Source organism: Denticeps clupeoides, chromosome 5, assembly GCF_900700375.1.
Source record: "Denticeps clupeoides chromosome 5, fDenClu1.1, whole genome shotgun sequence".
NCBI classification, from domain to species: Eukaryota; Metazoa; Chordata; class Actinopteri; order Clupeiformes; family Denticipitidae; genus Denticeps; species Denticeps clupeoides.
In genome coordinates, this window is record NC_041711.1 from 23898921 (window position 1) to 23916823 (window position 17903).

Consider the following 17903-nt stretch of genomic DNA (forward strand, 5'->3'; position numbering starts at 1 on the left):
TAATACAGGGTTACCCCCCCGTATTCCCAATCAACTCCAAAACAAAACACCTGGACGTGACACCCCAACAGTAACAAGAGGCCACTTGCATACTCTGAGTGTCACATACTCTGTGTGCCGACGACACACAACTCAACACATCTTGTCTTTTCCTCCCTCTGATCTACATGCTTCTTCCAGAATCTCTGCATTTCTAACATAAATCTCATCTTGGATGGCAGCCCATCACCTCAAACTCAATCCCACCAAAACTGAACTAATATTAATTCCAGCAGATTCTTCACCACATCAGGATCTTGCTATTTACCTGGACAACTCACAGCTCTACAACTGCCAAGTAACAATAGACAACCAACTCTCCTTCTCGACTCACATCAGCCATCTTTCCCGCTCATGTAGATTCCTTCTCTACAATATCAGACGAATCCGCACTTATCTGTCAACACAGGCCACCCAGATCCTGGTTCAGTCCTTAGTAATCTCAAGACTGGGTTACTGTAACTCCCTTCTAGCTGGTCTACCACTATGTACCATTCGACCTCTACAACTAATACAAAATGCAGAAGCACGACTGATCTTCAACCTTCCCAAATTCTCCCACACCACCCCTCTGCTACGTTCCCTCCACTGGCTCCCAGTAGCTGCACGCATCAGATTAAAAAAAACTGAGGCTGGCCTACAAAGCCAAACATGGAGTGGCACCATCCTACCTCGCAGCCCTTATTATACCTTATTCACCATCTAAAAGGTCTTTATGAACAGTTACCAAGTAAAATAATAACAATTTATCTGTTATCAATCGTTAGATCTGCAATCAACAGATCTATAAAAGTAAAGAAAGAACTCAGAAACATATTCAAACATAAATTTTTAATATTAGCAATTTCTTCCACAAAAATGTAACCCATGTAGTTGCTATGCTACCAAAATGATGATATTCAACCAAAAACCTTTCTGACGATAACTCATGTGGTATGCATGGAATGTGCACCCGGCAGACTCCTAGAAAAAGTGCCCTATGGGACTGAGAGGAGCCCTAATGCACTGTGGGATGTGTGCTGACCCTATGTCTCCCACTTGACTGCAAACAACAGACTCAGTGTGTGTTTGTCAATCAGCCTTGTATTTCTTGCTCTCTCTCTCCTCTCTCTCTTCTCTCTCTCTTCTTTTGCTCTCACACACAATCCCACAGGATCCAAAGACAGAAGGGTTTGAGCTTTATACTAGTGTGTGATAGTTAATGTTTGAATGAGAGTTATGTGTGTGAGAGTTAATATTTCTCAGTGCTTATCTGACTCAAAATGTTACGGAGGAAGATCTACCACGTCAAGGTTAGATGTTCTGACTTCATCGCTTACACACTAATATATGCAGTTATACCTGACTCCATTAATTGCTGCTGTTTTGAGGTGTCATTTTGGGGTTTGTTTGGCACATCAAAGAAGAAGAACCAACTCAATTAAAAATTAATTTTACAAAACTTTATTTCTTTACTTGTGTGACGAACATCACTTCAATGTGTATAATAATGTATAATCTTGTCATAATAAGTACCAAATACCAAGTACCAAATGAAATGTAATCATAACGTAATGACATTTTTCTGCATGTGTAATACTAACATTGTAACATTGGACAACACAACAATGTACATGTAAAATTTTTAACTATTTTAGATAGATCTGAAGAAGAAAAATATGGTTAGAGGATTGTATGCTTGGAGCCATATGTATTCTGTGTTAATCCCATAATTATAATTGTGATGTTGTTGAATAGGAGCTGCAGGCAGAGATTGATAGACATACTGAGATGTTCCACAGTCTGGACGAGAATGGGCAGCGGATTGTGAACTCTCAGAGAGGTTCTGAAGACGGGGCACTGCTACAGAATCGTCTGGACAACATGAGGCAACGCTGGGATGATCTTCAAAACAAAACTATGAGTATGAGGTAATGTAAAGTTCATACAAATACATTTGAATAGGGTCGCCACACACTGAACTGACCATTAAAATATATTTCCTGTTTTTATCAATATGGGTCTGGGTTTCTGAGTTGTGCAGGATCTCTTAGTGAAGTGTGGAGAGTTGCTAAGAAATGTCAATGTGGTTGCAAAAGTACATCCATGATTGGGAGGATTATAATGTGTGGCTCGAAAGGATTAGGTAAAATGAGTTCAAAAAAATAATTGTAAAGTTTGTATGTGAATGTTTATGACTGGATATTTTCTCGTTCAGTTTATTTTTATTCTATTACTAAAAAAGTACAACCTGAATTTCGGAAAAGTTTCATATTTGATGCTTGCTACAGGTCTAAAATAATTTGGACTCTGAAGTTTTGGTGTAGGAATCTGGTCCCATTTTTGCCTTATATAGGTTTCCAAGGGCAATGGTGGCCTAGCGGGTAAGGAAGTGGCCCTGTAATCAGAAGGCTGCCGATTCGAATCCCGAGGTGCCAAGGTGCCACTGAACAAAGTATTGTCCCCACACACTGAGGAGATTTGCAATTTCATCTTGAGGAACGTTGTTTTTTAAAGTATCCAACAATCGTTTTATGCACTCTCTTTTGAGACTAAGACGACCCATTTATAGCTAATCATGTTACAGACATGATATCAATGAACTAAATTAATTGCTAGATTTAGTCCCAGCTGAATCTTTTTATACTTTCATGTGTCTTCAATAAATAGTTGCATGTTGCCAACTTTTTTGGCATCAATTTATTTAGCAATTTACAGGGATACAATTTACAATGTTTTATTGTAAATAAAGTATTGGCTCGTGTCATTTGAATGTCTTTTAGTTTTCTTTTTCCAGAACTCAGGTTGTACTTCAGATATTAAGTATAAATCGCCATACTTTAAGTTATGATGTATCACCTGCTGTGGTAGGCACTAACCGCTAATATCACACAAACAGAAACAAACGGTGTATCACCTGAAAGTCTAATCTAGGGTTGTCTGTTTGCATGCTTAGGCCATATCTGGATGTGAGCATAGCACCCTGGAAGCAGTTGCACTTGAGTCTGCAGGAGCTGATTTTGTGGTTACAAAAGAAACAAGAGGAGTTAGACAGACAGAAGCCAGTAGGGGGCGACATACCAACTGTACAGCAGCAGCTTGATGAACACAAGGTGAGACACCAACACCTCAAAAAGTATGTTTCATTTGTACAATGCGCATAATAAATATACATAAACAATGTGCCCATTTTGAAATGTATTTAGTTTAAATTCAAAATGTACATTTTTAATTGAGAGCTGTATTTACCTTTAGGGTTATTGGTTATGGTTATCCTGTACTTTAATACCCAATTTAGTGCAGTGGTGGTACCAACAATATACTTAATAAACACTGTGTTCATTCCAGTCCTTCCAGTGGGAAGTCCAGAAGAAAGAGCCAGTGGTCAGCCAAGCTCTTGAATCAGTTGGATTCTTCCTCAGTGAACTACCTCATGCTGACCTAGGACATCCTGAGAGGAGAGGTAAAGGCTCATAGATGAAAAATACGCACACATTTATCAAAAAAATATATTTAATGCTCACTTTGTGATTACATGTATGTTGCAATGATAATGTGTTAATTCTTAATCCTCTTGCACGTTGTCTCTCAGATGTGACTCCAGAAGAGAGAGCTCAGAACGTTGCACGTGTTTTGCGAAAGGAAGCGGGAGATGTCAGGGCTGAATGGTCAAGACTGGGTGGGGCCTCAGCTGACTGGCAGCAGGAGCTGGAAGCAGGACTGGAGCGCCTCATAGAGCTGCAGGATGCTGAAGACAAGCTGGACCTGAAACTGAGGCATGCCGAGATGGTGAAGGATTCATGGGAGCCTGTTGAAGACCTACTTATAGATTCATTACAGGAAAATATAGACAGAGTCAAGGTTAGAAACCTACTCTAATATGCATGCATGCTAGAACACTGATACCCATAAATTGATGTTAACTTTTGACATAAGTGTCTATTCACTGGTGTTTGCATTCAGTATTGGATGTAAGAGCTAGCATTGCATGATGTGATAAAGCCTGGAAAGAGCACATTTAAATATGTAAGCAATTAATGTTCATTAAGTAGTTATTGGGTGGGGCCTAATGTTTTTCACATGAAAACATTTGGACTATGGAAAATATTAATCAAATATATCATTTGTTCTAAAAAAAATGTTCATTTGAAGGCATTTCAGGAAGAGATAGCGCCAATTCAAGAGGATGTCTCTCAAGTGAATGATCTTGCATCCACATTTGGGCCTCCAGACATACAACTTTCATCAGCCAACCTGGACCGTATAGACAACTTAAACACAAGATGGAGGCTACTGCAGGTAGGAATGATCGTGTGATTATAGCAATGTAAATGTACATCAGAAAATGAAAGTCCTCTAATGAATACTCCTTGACAAAAAAGTTTATTACTGAATAAATTGTCTTTGAAATATTTGCATGAATATTTTAAAACTATTTTGCTTATTGTTTTATATGTAGTTTTTGAGAAACTAACCCTAACTGTGAATACAAGGACATTACAGGTGTAATAATTATTGGTCACCTTCCAAAAAGATAACCCTCTGTAGCCAAAGATTTTTTAAGCACTCATCAATTATTCTCATCAGGGCTTTGTATTTGAAAATAAAAGTGCAGACAGAAGAATGACACTCACACTCACATTCTATTGTCTAGATTAAGGCCGTCAGAATTGCCACGCGGTGTGGCAAATTCCTTCTGAGTACTTGGGTCGTCCCATGGAGGCATGGGTACAAATCCCACTTCTGACACGTGCACTTTTGAGGCAGTGGTGGCTTAGTGGTTAAGGAAGTGGCCCCGTAATCAGAAGGTTGCCGGTTTGAATACCGAGCCGCCAAGGTGTCACTGAGGTTCTCTCCGGGCACTCCCCAGGTGCCTGTCATGGCTGCCCATTGCTCACTAAGGGTGATGGTTAAAATCAGAGGACTCAATTCGTTGTGTGCACCGTGCTGTGCTGCAATGACAATCACTTCAATTTCACTTTCAGATTAAATTACATACATATATATATATATTTATAAATTACATACATGACACTTCACAACAAAGCAACCTTATTCATTGCTATTACTTATAAATACAGACCTGACTACAGTTTACAGGAACACTCATTAGTTACCTTGTCAGTTTAGACTTTTCTCTCTATAATCCAAACCAGGTTTCAACGGAAACCTGGAAAAACTCAAACAGTGGGACAGAATTGGGAGGTGGGTCTCAGGTAACGTTCAGAATAATGCCTTCATCGTCTAGTCCCCATCTGCCATTCCCATGAGAATTTTTATACTTGCACCAACTTACATTTATTTTAATTTAATTATTTAAGTATTATTTTCCATAGCCCTCTCTTGATTCATAGTGTCCATGCATTCCAGTGGATTCCACTTGGAAAGTGCTTCTCACAGCATTAATGTGAGATAAGCAGACATGCAAAATCTCCATTCCATCCATCCACGCATTTTCAATTCAGATTTTCCAATTAAGGGTTTCAAGGGTTCCTGTTACAGAATTAGGAAGTACTCACCCCAAAAGTACAAAATCATACAGTGAGAGACTAATCGGAACTGATATTTAAATCACTGTGGATCATAAGTGTCCCAACTACCTTTTTACATGTATAAAACTATCTGAACAGAATAGAATTATGTCTGTACCCAGCCTTATGGTTCTATATGCTAAATTCATCAATCAACTATCTTATCCAACAATCTTTGATCCAATAGGGAGAGGAACAATATGTAGTGTGACAGGTGAAGGATCATCTGGTTTAAGAGTGTTTAGAGAATAGGTGCATTTTGTACATCAACTTCTTTGATTTTTGGATCATTTACCAATCACTTGCTGCTCTGGAAGACCAGTCATCCATTCTGTTTCAGATCCACATTGATTTCAGCTTTCTGCCGCTGTGTGTACTGTTGTGTTTGTACTGGACTCCGGATAGTGGTATTCTCAGTGATCAAACCTCTTTATGCACAACTTAGAATATCAGTTTTTTTTCAATGAACTGCTTCTGTTTTAGATTTCTATAGAAGAGCACATGACTCAACTCACAGAGGCTCAGCACGACTTAGGCCCTCATTCACAGCACTTTTTCCAATGTAAGTCTCACCCCATATCTGTTAAATTGTATATTTCTTTTTTGTGTCAGTTGTCTGTAATAATGAGGAGAGGCATTATCACTCAGTTATCATTCAGCACATCAGCACAAAGCAGATGTTTCTGAACTCAGATAGATAATGATATAAAGCTTAAGTCTATGTAGTGCAAGGTAGTGTGGGCTCCTGAGAGGCTTTGCTGGTGAAGCATGGGGCTGGCAATGCTAAAATGAGTAAATTGCTACTTGGGGTACACAGCAAATGCATTTAGTTGCATTTCTTTGAAAATTATGCTAGGTGTTTTAAATGTGACTATGACAATGATTTGTTAATTTTCCTGTGTTTTGTACATTCACAGCATCAGTCAAAAGCCCCTTTCAGAGGCAAGTTTCACCAAGCAATGTCCCATACTACATCAAGTAAGAGTTTCCTGCTTGTATTCATTAACACATGACATCATTCACATTAACCAGCAATTCTAATAGCTTAACATGGTATTTACCACTTGGCTGCAAACACACACTTACAGAGTGCTTCTGACTTCAGGGGTGGTTTTTTTTGGCTGTTTTAGTTAAGTATGCTTCAGTTCATGCAGTTGTTGAGTTGTTGACTTCCATCTGTTTTCTGTATTTGTTCTACATCTGAGTGCATGTGTTTTGTTATTACGTGTGCATATATGTTCATGGTTACTTTCTACAGATTCAGTCACTGTACCACTTTATAGCTTTGATTGTTAAAACAGAATTGTAGTGCTGTTAGTTTTCATGTGCTTTCATCTGCCTGTGCTCTTGGTTGAGTGGTCTCTGGCTTTCTGGCTTGAATTGTATTTTCTGTCATGCTGTACTTAAGGGTTTGGGCCCCCATGGCCCATGGATGTGTCTTGAATATATCTATTTCTCTGCCGGTTAGCCTTTTATTTACAATACTGTTTAACCATTTGTTGTGCTTATTACTTGTTGATCTTATATCATAATCAGCTATATGATATATTTGATCTAAATAAATTGTGCAACGACCGCAGCACCAATCAATTCCATACCTGCTGGGCAGACTCCCCTTGCTGGTGCAGGTGCCCTTTGGGTTGTCTGGTTTCCTCAAACCATCCAAAGGCATGTACACTAGGTGAATTGGTGACCTTAAATTAAAACATAGGTGTGTATGTGTGTGTGTGTGTGTGTGTGTGTGTGTGTGTGTGTGTGTGTGTGTGTGTGTGTGTGTATTTGCCATATTGCGGGTCCCTGCCCTGTGCCCAGTGTCTAACAGAACCGAGTGTTTATGGATAGTGAGTAGATGAGTAGTGTAGTGGGTTTGCTCTGTTGGCTCAGGTGTCAGATTCAGGTTTTGTTGTTGTGAAGGAGTTTTTATATGATTGTACTAGTGCGGGTTTGTTTTTATACTAGTTTAAATACTGTCGCATATTTGGGACTGTGTGATACATCATGCTTAATTCAAACATGACTAAACAATTAATGGCTAAAGCTCCTTACTGACTAATTGTTGATGATGCATGGTGTAAGCATTAAAACAGTGCAAAGTGTTGTTTATTGTTTATGATGTGCTGAGCATCATAACCTTTAGTGAGTGACAGATCTTCTTCTCTGGACAGAAAAGAAAAGAGAACAAGATCCGAGGAACTCCAAACACTTTATGAGTGAGTGACAGCTCACCATACTATACACATTAACACACTTCTTAGGGCACATAGACATATAAATAATCAGATTAAAAGTGAACTTCCTACTGCAGGATCAGTCCGGTTTAAATATTTATAGACAAATATGCAGTGTTAATTAGACTGAGCTCCTCATCCAATTTTCTCATGAAATAGTTAAGTATCGCATGGAAACCGTGACAGTGAAGTAAAATTCAGAAATGACTATAGATTGTACAGGACACATTAAATTCATTTGAAAATCAAGGTTTAAAAAAAAAGTTGCAGAGCATTGAATATAAATGGCAACTATATTGTTTGAAAATCAGTCTAGAATGTATCTATCTGGGTTTGAACAATAAACATGGAGTGAGGCATTGGACCATTTCTGTTTCTCTACTGTGTACTGTTTTTGAAAAACAACCATTATGAATGCCTGTTGAATTGAGTAGCCCCTTTTTTATGACTACACTGTTGAAAACATTATCCATGATTAAGACGTAATTGCAGTGGATTATAGCAAATTTAAATAGGCTTCTCTGAAACGGTATCAAATTTAGCTGCAAAAGTTCTAATGAAACATAAAGGAACGAACACACATTTACAGACAAGTGGCTTTTCTAAGTAAAAAATATCTAAATATCGCTCAGTTTTGTGACTATCTCAGCATTTTTGCTGCAGACCTGGACAGACGTTTCTTGACGGCCTCATCTATTTAATCCACCTAAACTGACCTCTGTCAAAAGACCCTGAACTGCAGCTGTCTTTTGTAAACATGTCCTTGTGTAAGTCTGGAGTTTCACCTAAGGTATTGCAAGGAGTAAACCGTAACATGGAATATCTTTGGCAATCTGTCAAAGGATTATCCCCATAATGACTGAAACACCAGGCTCAGTTGTTTCTTTTAAAACTGTATAATCACATCACTCTGCTGCCAAAATATACACACACACACACACACACACACACACATACACACACACACATATATATATATATATATATAGTTTGGACACACCGTATCATTTTCTGTTTTCTTTATTTTCATGACAATTTACATTGGTAGAAAAATTGGTAGATTTTCACTATGAATGAACACATGTGGAGTTATGTACTTAACAAAAAGTGGAGACCTGACCTCCACAGTCACCGGACCTGAACCCAATCGAGATGGTTTGGGGTGAGCTGGACCGCAGAGTGAAGGCAAAGGGGACAACAAGTGCTAAACACCTCTGGGAACTCCTTCAAGACTGTTGGAAAACCATTTCAGGTGACGAGCTCTTGAAGCTCATCGAGAGAATGCCAAGAGTGTGCAAAGTAGTAGTCAGAGCAAAGAAACTATAATATAAAACATGTTTTCAGTTATTTCACATTTTTGGTTAAGTACATAACTCCACATGTGTTCATTCATAGTTTTGATGCCTTCAGTGAGAATCTACCAATGTAAATGGTCGTTGTGACCACCCTTTGCTGTGTATGACCTGTGTGTAGTCCACAATCTCATCTTGGCAGCATTTGCCCATTCCCCACTGACACAGACGTTTCAGTTTCAACTTGTTTCTGATATTGATTAGCTCCTCTTTGGTATAATTGATTGATCACACACCTTTAGATTTCCCTTTTGTTTGCCCACTTTCTTAAAAAAAAAATTTTAAGCATTCTTTGTTTGCAACATTTTATTAACGCCTGCCTAAAACTTTTGCACAGTAGGCCTACTGTACGTATGTATGTGTGTGTTATGGTATATATACATTTCTCATACGTATTATACAGACGAGCACGTGACCGACCAAATGAATCAGAAATGATTGTCACGGTTTATTGTCGCCTTGTTTTGTGTCTCGGCGCCACTTTTGCCACTTTCGGTCGCCGGGTCTCCACCGAGAGCCACTCGGGTAAGAAACGGAAGATGAAGAGTTGTCCGCTGGAATGTGTCCTGGTCTACCTTAAGGACCGAGTCCTCTCCCCGACAGGACGTGAAATCTTTCTCTGAGCCTCCGCGCTGGTTGGGGGAAGGGAGGTCGGCCAGGCTCCGCCTAGTCTGGGCAGCCTTGCGAGAGCCGCTGCGGGGACGGCTCGCGTTAGGACGGGCGGAGGCGAGAATTCGCGGGCGAGGAGACCGAACGCCGTCGGATCGCCGTGCACGCGTCGAGCGATGAGGGAGCATCCGAGGAAGTGAGTGTTTGGCGCGGCGCTGCGGTGCGGTGCGGTGCGGTGCGGTGCGGGGCGGCGGGCAAGGACGGGCTGTCGGCGCGCAGAGGACGGAGCCGTACGGTCGCCACGCAGCGCCAGCGGCACCAGATGTTCCCGGGTCCGCCGGCCGCAGCAGGTGCTCCGGTTTAACCCGTGCGTCCTCGGCTTCGTGGCCTGGTGTCGGTGCCGCCGATGGCGACCCGTCGCCCATTCATTTGCATGTATTAAACGGGTCGTTTAGAATGCCGCGCTACGTGCGAGCGTTGCGGTGTGGCCGCGGTCTCCTCCATTCATCCGGCACGCATATGTGCAGCGGAAGATGGTGATCACGCAGCCTGATGGTCCGTGGGATAAATGAAGCGTGGGAAGCCACTATAGATCCGATTTCCCTTCCCGAGGTCCACAGTCGCGCGCGCGCGTGTGTGTGTTTTTTAATAATGCGTGAAAACGGGACTGTGTGGGGTGAAAGGAAACCCATAACACTCGCCTTACCAGCTCAATATGCCTGGACACGTTTGGTATGAGAGAGGGCGAGGGAGCCGCAGCCTAGATGCTGTATAAACTGCAATTGTCTTCGGACGTACAGTCCCATTAAGCTAACGAACGTGGCGGTCGATAATAAAATGTCTGTGGAATGTTTCGTGTTAAAAGATTTAAGGTTGCTCGGAGTATGTGAGGTATGCATTCCCAGGCTCTCCCATCAGGCTCCGCACACAAACTGCCATTAACAAGGGTTGGACGGAGTACATTGTGTCTGCCTTTGAGACGTTACCAGGGGGACAGCGGGACCATTTGGGTTGAAACTGTGAAGGCCGTCCAATAGCAGTTCACCCTGGGCTGAGCTCCTGTTGGATAGTTTTGTTTTTCTATGGTCACTTGAGACGCCCAGCTTCGCCCCAGTTGTCAGTTGGTTTGACGTTCTTGGCCAAATGCAAATCCTGCAAAAAAAAAACCCAAACAAACAAAAAAAAAAACCCATTGACGTCATTTTCCCTCAGTGGAAAGAGTGAAGAGTGCCATTTGTAGCATTTGGCCGGCAGTATTAGTCGGATCGGCTGTATCGTTAGCCAGTGAGTGGCGATGAATGTTACCTGTTGCAGCAACAGCCTGTTCGTGGTAGCAGAGCCGTAACTGTATCTCCTTATCTCTACTACACATCCACATGCCTTTTAACTCTCCTCTGGTTTTAAGCAACAATAAGGTTTGTAAAATGCCGAAATAAAAAAAAGTCCAAATTCGCTGTAAGAGTAATTTCACAGTAACTGTAATTGAAAATCTATTTGACCAAATTGATGGTCACATGGTGCAAAGTAAGCCAGAGGAACTCAAGACGTTGTGATCATTTAACACGCCGTTGATCTACGTAGGTCTGTTTATATGTGTCGGACATAGCAAGAACACCAAAGACATAAAAGAATGAAATAAGCAGTAGACAAATAATCTGTTGCACCAGTTAGCCACATCATGAGATCCACCGGCCTTATATTGTTTTGGTTCCCCTTGTTCTCCTAAAGCTGTTGTGGCACGAACTCAGCAAGACCTCTGAAGGTGTCCTGTGGTATCTGGCACCAAGGCGTTAGCGGCAAATCCTTTAAATCTTCGAAGTTCCTCAATGGATTGGACTTTTTTTTTATATCAGATTAAGATCTGAAGAATATGCAGGAGTCAACATCTCATAATTCACGTTCCTTAATGAATTCTGAAAAGAGGCCTCTGCCATCAGCCTACACCATTACCATGAAGGAGGGTATGCTGGCTGCAACAATCTTTAAGTAGGTGTGAAGTGTGAAAGTAACATCTGACTTTTCCATCTGATCACAGCATCCTCATGCGTTGCACCATGTTTCTGGTGCCCCTTTTGGTGACCTCCAGGTGTCACCACCCCGCACTGGTTTACGACTATGTAACCCCATGCAGCAAGATGCAATGCATTGTGTGTTCTGTCTGGTGCAGCAGCTCAGACCCCTCTTGGTGCGTAGTAATTACTGCATACCACAGGAACTGTCATTTCGGTGATTTGGCCCTTGTCCTAGTCAGACACTCCCAAACATGTTTCATGTTTCGAACATATCAACTGTAAGAACTGACTGTTCACTTGCTGTTTTAATATAGCTAACCTCTGGTTTGTGGCTCATTCCTTTCTGAAAGACCTGCTAAATTTCAGTATGAAATGTTTGGAAACATTGCTTTGGCAAATTTTTAAAAAATGCTGTTTTATGTAGGCCATTGCACACAATCAAAAGGCACAATTATAAAATGTTGGCACTTTACAAGTAATGAATAATTTCACTTTCACAAACATTTGCAATTATCAAAGACATGATCTAGGGTTCTGGAATAATAATAATCTTCAATACTGATGTTGTACACTCATTATTCCATATTTATGAAGACTGCTGTAAACGAGGTAAAACTATTCATGATGCACACATTGTCAGTGTTGATTTGAAGGATTATGGTAAATTGTGGTGATGTGGCAGAATTAGTAGTTGCAGACTGCCATTTTCATAGTCTGGCACCCCAAATCCGGGCTGATATCAACAGATATCATCTAGTTGGGTGTCCTAGTCATCCATAGAAAAAGTGCATCATTAAAAGTGAGCTATAATTCCTTATATAGTTCATTATCTAGGGTGGTAGTAGCCTAGCGGGTAACACACTCGCCTATGAACCAGAAGACCCAAGTTCAAATCCCACTTACTACCATTGTGTCCCTGAGCAAGACACTTAACCCTAAGTTGCTCAAGGGGGACAGTCCCTGTAACTACTAATTGTAAGTCGCTCTGGAAAAGGGCGTCTGATAAATGCCGTAAATGTAAATGATCTCTTAAGTTTAGTATCTGTCTGTTGACAAGAAACTAGTATGAAATGTTTGTCATTTTTGCCACATTATTTGTCACATTAGTTTAGTTTGCACTGTACTCATAGTGCACCGCCATCTGGTGCCTCATGTTCACTTCAGCACCGATAACTGAGCTGGTAAGGTCAGACCTACTTGATCATACTTTAGAATAAGCTGTAATTTGGAACGTTCTCTCAGTAGCCGTCTTTCAGCGTAACAGTCACCCTTGCGATGGCACAGCTGTTTGTCGTACACAGATTGTATTGTGGTATTTCATTTTGGAACCAAAAGCTAAATTTGAGGCTTCATTCATGAATGAGTGTTCCAATATAATCATGGGGGAGAAAACCTATGCATGATTAGATGACAAACCTTGTTCTTTTGTGTGTGAAGAATTTGAGGTTCACTCTGCATATTGTCAAAATTAGTTGCTTTAAGAGAAATACCAATTTGATCCATTCTAATACAGGCAATTTGAAGGAAAGGGAACATTTTAACTTTCTTAATCACTCATCCATTTGGCAGCCTGTTTTAATTCATCTGGTCGTGCAGTTAAAAGAATCAGTTGCAACACCCTTATCTTCCGACTTTGACTCTTAAAGAGCTAGTTTGGCACTACATTTAAAACACAAATTAATTATCACAGATGCAGACCTGATGAGGGTTTGGGTATTTTCATTCGCAAGTTTTGGTTTGTTCTAATGGGGTGGGGGGGAGTTGGCAGCGTGAGTGAGTGAGTGGTGCCGGGCCATATTGTTAAACATTAAGTGCACTTTGAAACAGTTCCGTTTCATTATTAAGAGCACATATCAGAATCTGTTAACCACGCAACATGGAAAAGATAGATGTAACCCACCCCTGAGCTTCTTGGTTCAAGGATTTCATGGCATCACTTTATCTTTCCAGCCTAAGAACTTTGGGTCATTTTACAGGTGCTGACCAGGCCTTTGTTTTAGCCCCTGCTGTGCGCTGACATTAAGATAATTTCTCATAAGCTTGCCCTTCTCTTGGCACTTGGATCAGCTAAGCACGTGGATCATCTCCATGTGCGGTTAATTCAGCCACTTTTCTGTTGGGGGGAGATTTTGCTTTTGCGTACTACTGCTTTATTTTGGGTGGGTATCACTTTGCATCTCACAATTCAAATTAATTGAATTCCAGTTAATTCCATTTTTATTGCTCAACTCATCATCATCATCATGTGGTTCTGTCATGTGCTCAGATGCTGCACTCAGATATTTTGTGCACCTTTGCATCGTGTCATTGATGTATTTTAAAAAATATTTGTGAATCTACTGCAAATAATTTTCTATCTTGCGTCTTTAATTTGAACCACCAAAAGTTATTATTGTTTTGGAATGAGCTCCTTGAGTAGCCCAATATCCCACTTTTCATGCCTATGAGAAGCAGTTAGATGTTTCCCAGGACTTTGGTTGGGCAGCTGTGCTATATTGGCAGCATCAAAAATATTTCAGAGAGGCATTTGTCCTCAAAAGCCACTATATGATTCCACCGGTGGAGCTGTGTTCCTGTATAGGTTGCATGTGACCAGTCCCTATAAGCCAAGGCGTCTCATGACTCTTTTTTTCTAACTACATTTTAGTCAAAGGTTTTAAAATATTCTCATAGATTCTATTGTTTTACCATATTACTTTGTGTGGCATTGTGGGTGATGTAAAAGTGCTGGGCGAATTTAATAGTTTGTTCTATGTCATGGGTACAGTATGCTTTACCGAGTGTGTTTTGAAAAAGCTTCAGCATTTATCAGGAATACAAGGCAGGGGAAAAGATGCAAACACACGAACGGGGACTGGACATGGTTCGGATACATTTATACACGTAACAACATGTGCACACAATCAGGAACTCGGTAACACAAGACGAGGCATTACATGAAATCTCGATGTGGAGTACAGGGAAATAGCTGGATCATGACGGCATTGTCCAGCTTGTCTAAGAACAAATGAGCAAGAGTGAAGTTCTGAAGCAAACTCAGAATAGCTTTGCGTTCTCTCCCTCTTGTACTCCCCCAGAAGCATAGCGTGTAAGGGGGTGTCCTTTACTGATCTCAGGATGCAACTGAGCGCCTCTGATGATTTAAAGGATTTTTTTGAAGAAACAAATGACAGAATTTGTTCCCGTGCTCTTCACACCATTCTCAAATGTTCTCAAATAAAGCAAACATCAGGAAAGTATCAGTAGGAAATAGTAGGCAAGTGAACATATCAGCACATTCATCCTATTTATTTCATCCTATTATAATTTATTCTTTTATTATAATGAAATGCATTTTGTAATCGCTGCTTTTTTCTCAGTCACCAGACTCAGACGACATGCTGGGATCATCCCAAGATGGCTGAGCTCTACCAGTCTCTTGGTGAGCAAGACGTCTGTGTGTGTGTGTGTGTGTGTGTGTGTGTGTGTGTCTGTGAAGAAAATTTTGACCTTGGAACTAATTACATTTTCACCAACACAGGAAGAACACCCAAAATACTCATTTGTATTGATTAATAAAAGCAGAATATTATGACAGGGTACATAATGAAATAATTTTATATTCATTAATTAAATAAAACTGCAATTGTGTTTATGTGAATATTGTTATTAAATGGCCGTAAAATTTTGTTTCTGTTTCTTATGTCCTTCAGCGGATCTCAACAATGTGAGATTTTCAGCCTACAGAACAGCCATGAAGCTCCGGCGGCTGCAGAAAGCCTTGTGTTGTGAGTCAGATTAAAAGTTCCCTTGGAATCATTGAGGAAACGGTGACAATGTCAGGTTGTCTGGCTGCAATGAACATTTTCTGTCTGGGGGAATGCTGTACATTCAGATATCAAGCAAACACTACAAATCATTATCACCAAATAGCCCACCAGATCCCTACAATTAACCAGTGAACAAACATAGAGCAGCTCAAACGAATGATATTTGTCCTTAAATTATCACATGAAACAGAAACTAAAGAATATTCCATCTATGCAATCAATTGACCACACAGGATAACCATCACAATTGACCATGAGGATACGGTCACAGGGTTTCAGTTTATTTTAAACTTTTTGGATGGACAAAAATATGTTCTTTGTGGATATACAGCGAAATTTTATTTAGTCATATAACATTTCTTTTTAATTGCCTAGTGTTTCACAAAGTGAGTTATGTGTGTTTACAGTGGACCTACTTGGCATGCCTGCAGCAGTAGAGGCTTTTGACCAGCATGGCCTGAGGCAGAATGACCAACAGCTGGACGTGGTGCAGATGGTGTCATGTCTGACCAGCATCTACAGCCGCCTGCAGCAACAGCACAGCAACTTGGTCAACACTCCACTTGCCGTGGACATGTGCTTGAACTGGCTGCTCAATGTCTATGACACGTATGTACACGCGTACACACACACACACACACTCAAGCACGCACAAAATAATGCACACAAGCACATGACCCACACATGTGATTGACTGGTGCGTTTGTGTTTTTCTCTTTTAGTGGTAGAAGTGGAAAGATCAGAAACTTGTCCTTCAAAACTGGAATCATCTCTCTATGCAAAGCACATCTGGAGGACAAATACAGATGTGAGTCTTTTGAATGCTTCAGAAGATCAGCACTGAATTATTGATCATTGTCACTGACAAAGTTATGTGAGTGGTCTGTTTCAAGCAGTGAGAGGAACAAAAGTTTTTATCAGTAATCCCAGTGTGCCCATGTAAACCATTGAATGCACTTGAACAAGAATTTCTGGAGGCAATATGCATACACACAATTATTTATGATGCCGGTTGATTTTTTCTTGATTTGCTTTATATGACATGTAGACATGTCTTATTGACGTTAGAGACATGCATTGGGACCATCATTATTGCTAGAGTAATTAGTTCATCAATCTGAATCAAATAAAAGCACCAATAGTCTATCTGCATGTTTGGTCTCGGGATAATTATAACAGGGATCACATTTGTGATGTGTGCTGATGATGCTGTGAGGTGCTGTATTGTGAGCAAAGACAATGAAGGGGAAGGTGGGATGAAAGGAGGACGTGCAGGTGGTGTTTCTGGGGTGGGTGGGTTTCAGGGAGAAAAATGCTTCTCAACAATGGTTAATGGGGAAAAGGATTTAAAATATATCTATTGCAGCACTTAAGTACTTAAAAGCTAATGTCATTAGGTTTGTCTGTGTTTTGGTTCGTCTGTGAAAAATAGAAATAATGAAAAAACGAAATGCTAGGTCGGAAGTTATTTCCTCTTATCGGTTTATTTCTGCAGACATACTTGATGTGACATTAGTGAACATGCCCCAAGCATTACATTGAAGATTGGTTTCATACTCAAAAACCTAATTTATGTGTCTTTAAAGATTCAGAGATCAGAATTGTCCTGTGCAGGCAGTAGATAAATGGAGGTTTTTGCTATGTGTTATGTGTTATAAATGTATGTGAATAACTTAAAAATTAACTTAAAAACATAATATTGATCACACCACCATTGTCCCAATTAATATCTCTGTCATGCTTCTGTCATGCTTTCAAATTATTGTAATAGTGATCTAAAGTTTAGACTTTCGCACTTTTCCAACTTTCTCTCTCCTCCTTAGTTCTGTTCCGTCAGGTGGCAAGTGCGACAGGGTTTTGCGATCAGAGGCGTCTGGGACTCCTGCTCCATGAATCTATCCAGATCCCACGGCAGCTAGGAGAAGTTGCTGCATTTGGCGGCAGCAACATTGAGCCCAGCGTCAGGAGCTGCTTCCAGTTTGTGCGTCACCACATCCTAATAATAAACACACCCCCACAGACAACATATAACCACATGCTTTATAGCCGTGAATCCCAAAATTCACACATTTTTACAAAGAGAAAGGCCTCAGGACGCAGTAACTATAAAGTATATTTAGAGCAGTATTGTGTCCTGTCTGCAGGCTAATAATAAACCTGAATTGGAAGCTTCCGTGTTCCTGGACTGGATGAGACTGGAGCCACAGTCCATGGTGTGGCTGCCAGTACTGCACCGAGTGGCTGCTGCAGAAACTGCCAAACACCAGGCCAAGTGCAACATTTGCAAAGAGTGTCCCATCATTGGCTTCAGGTAATGCGCCTGCAATAACAGATGCAAAATTCT

General features: G+C 40.6%; 1 protein-coding gene across 9 annotated transcripts in view; it reads left to right on the top strand.

The window, feature by feature from the left end:
• dmd (dystrophin) overlaps positions 1-17903 on the top strand; it is an 86881-nt gene that overhangs the window by 63670 nt on the left and 5308 nt on the right. For 5 of the 9 annotated variants that reach the window (XM_028981181.1, XM_028981179.1, XM_028981180.1 and 2 more), the window contains 14 exons: positions 1777-1949; positions 2975-3131; positions 3367-3481; positions 3611-3879; positions 4171-4317; positions 6033-6111; positions 6467-6527; positions 7715-7759; positions 15110-15171; positions 15443-15517; positions 15967-16168; positions 16282-16367; positions 17383-17540; positions 17704-17870. In XM_028981181.1, the coding sequence (XP_028837014.1) occupies positions 1777-1949; positions 2975-3131; positions 3367-3481; positions 3611-3879; positions 4171-4317; positions 6033-6111; positions 6467-6527; positions 7715-7759; positions 15110-15171; positions 15443-15517; positions 15967-16168; positions 16282-16367; positions 17383-17540; positions 17704-17870 (1796 nt within the window). Of the gene's footprint in view, positions 1-1194; positions 1332-1776; positions 1950-2974; positions 3132-3366; positions 3482-3610; positions 3880-4170; positions 4318-5178; positions 5235-6032; positions 6112-6466; positions 6528-7714; positions 7760-9792; positions 9935-15109; positions 15172-15442; positions 15518-15966; positions 16169-16281; positions 16368-17382; positions 17541-17703; positions 17871-17903 lie in introns of those variants that run through there. The other 4 variants (XM_028981184.1, XM_028981187.1, XM_028981185.1 and 1 more) reach the window with 4 other exon arrangements.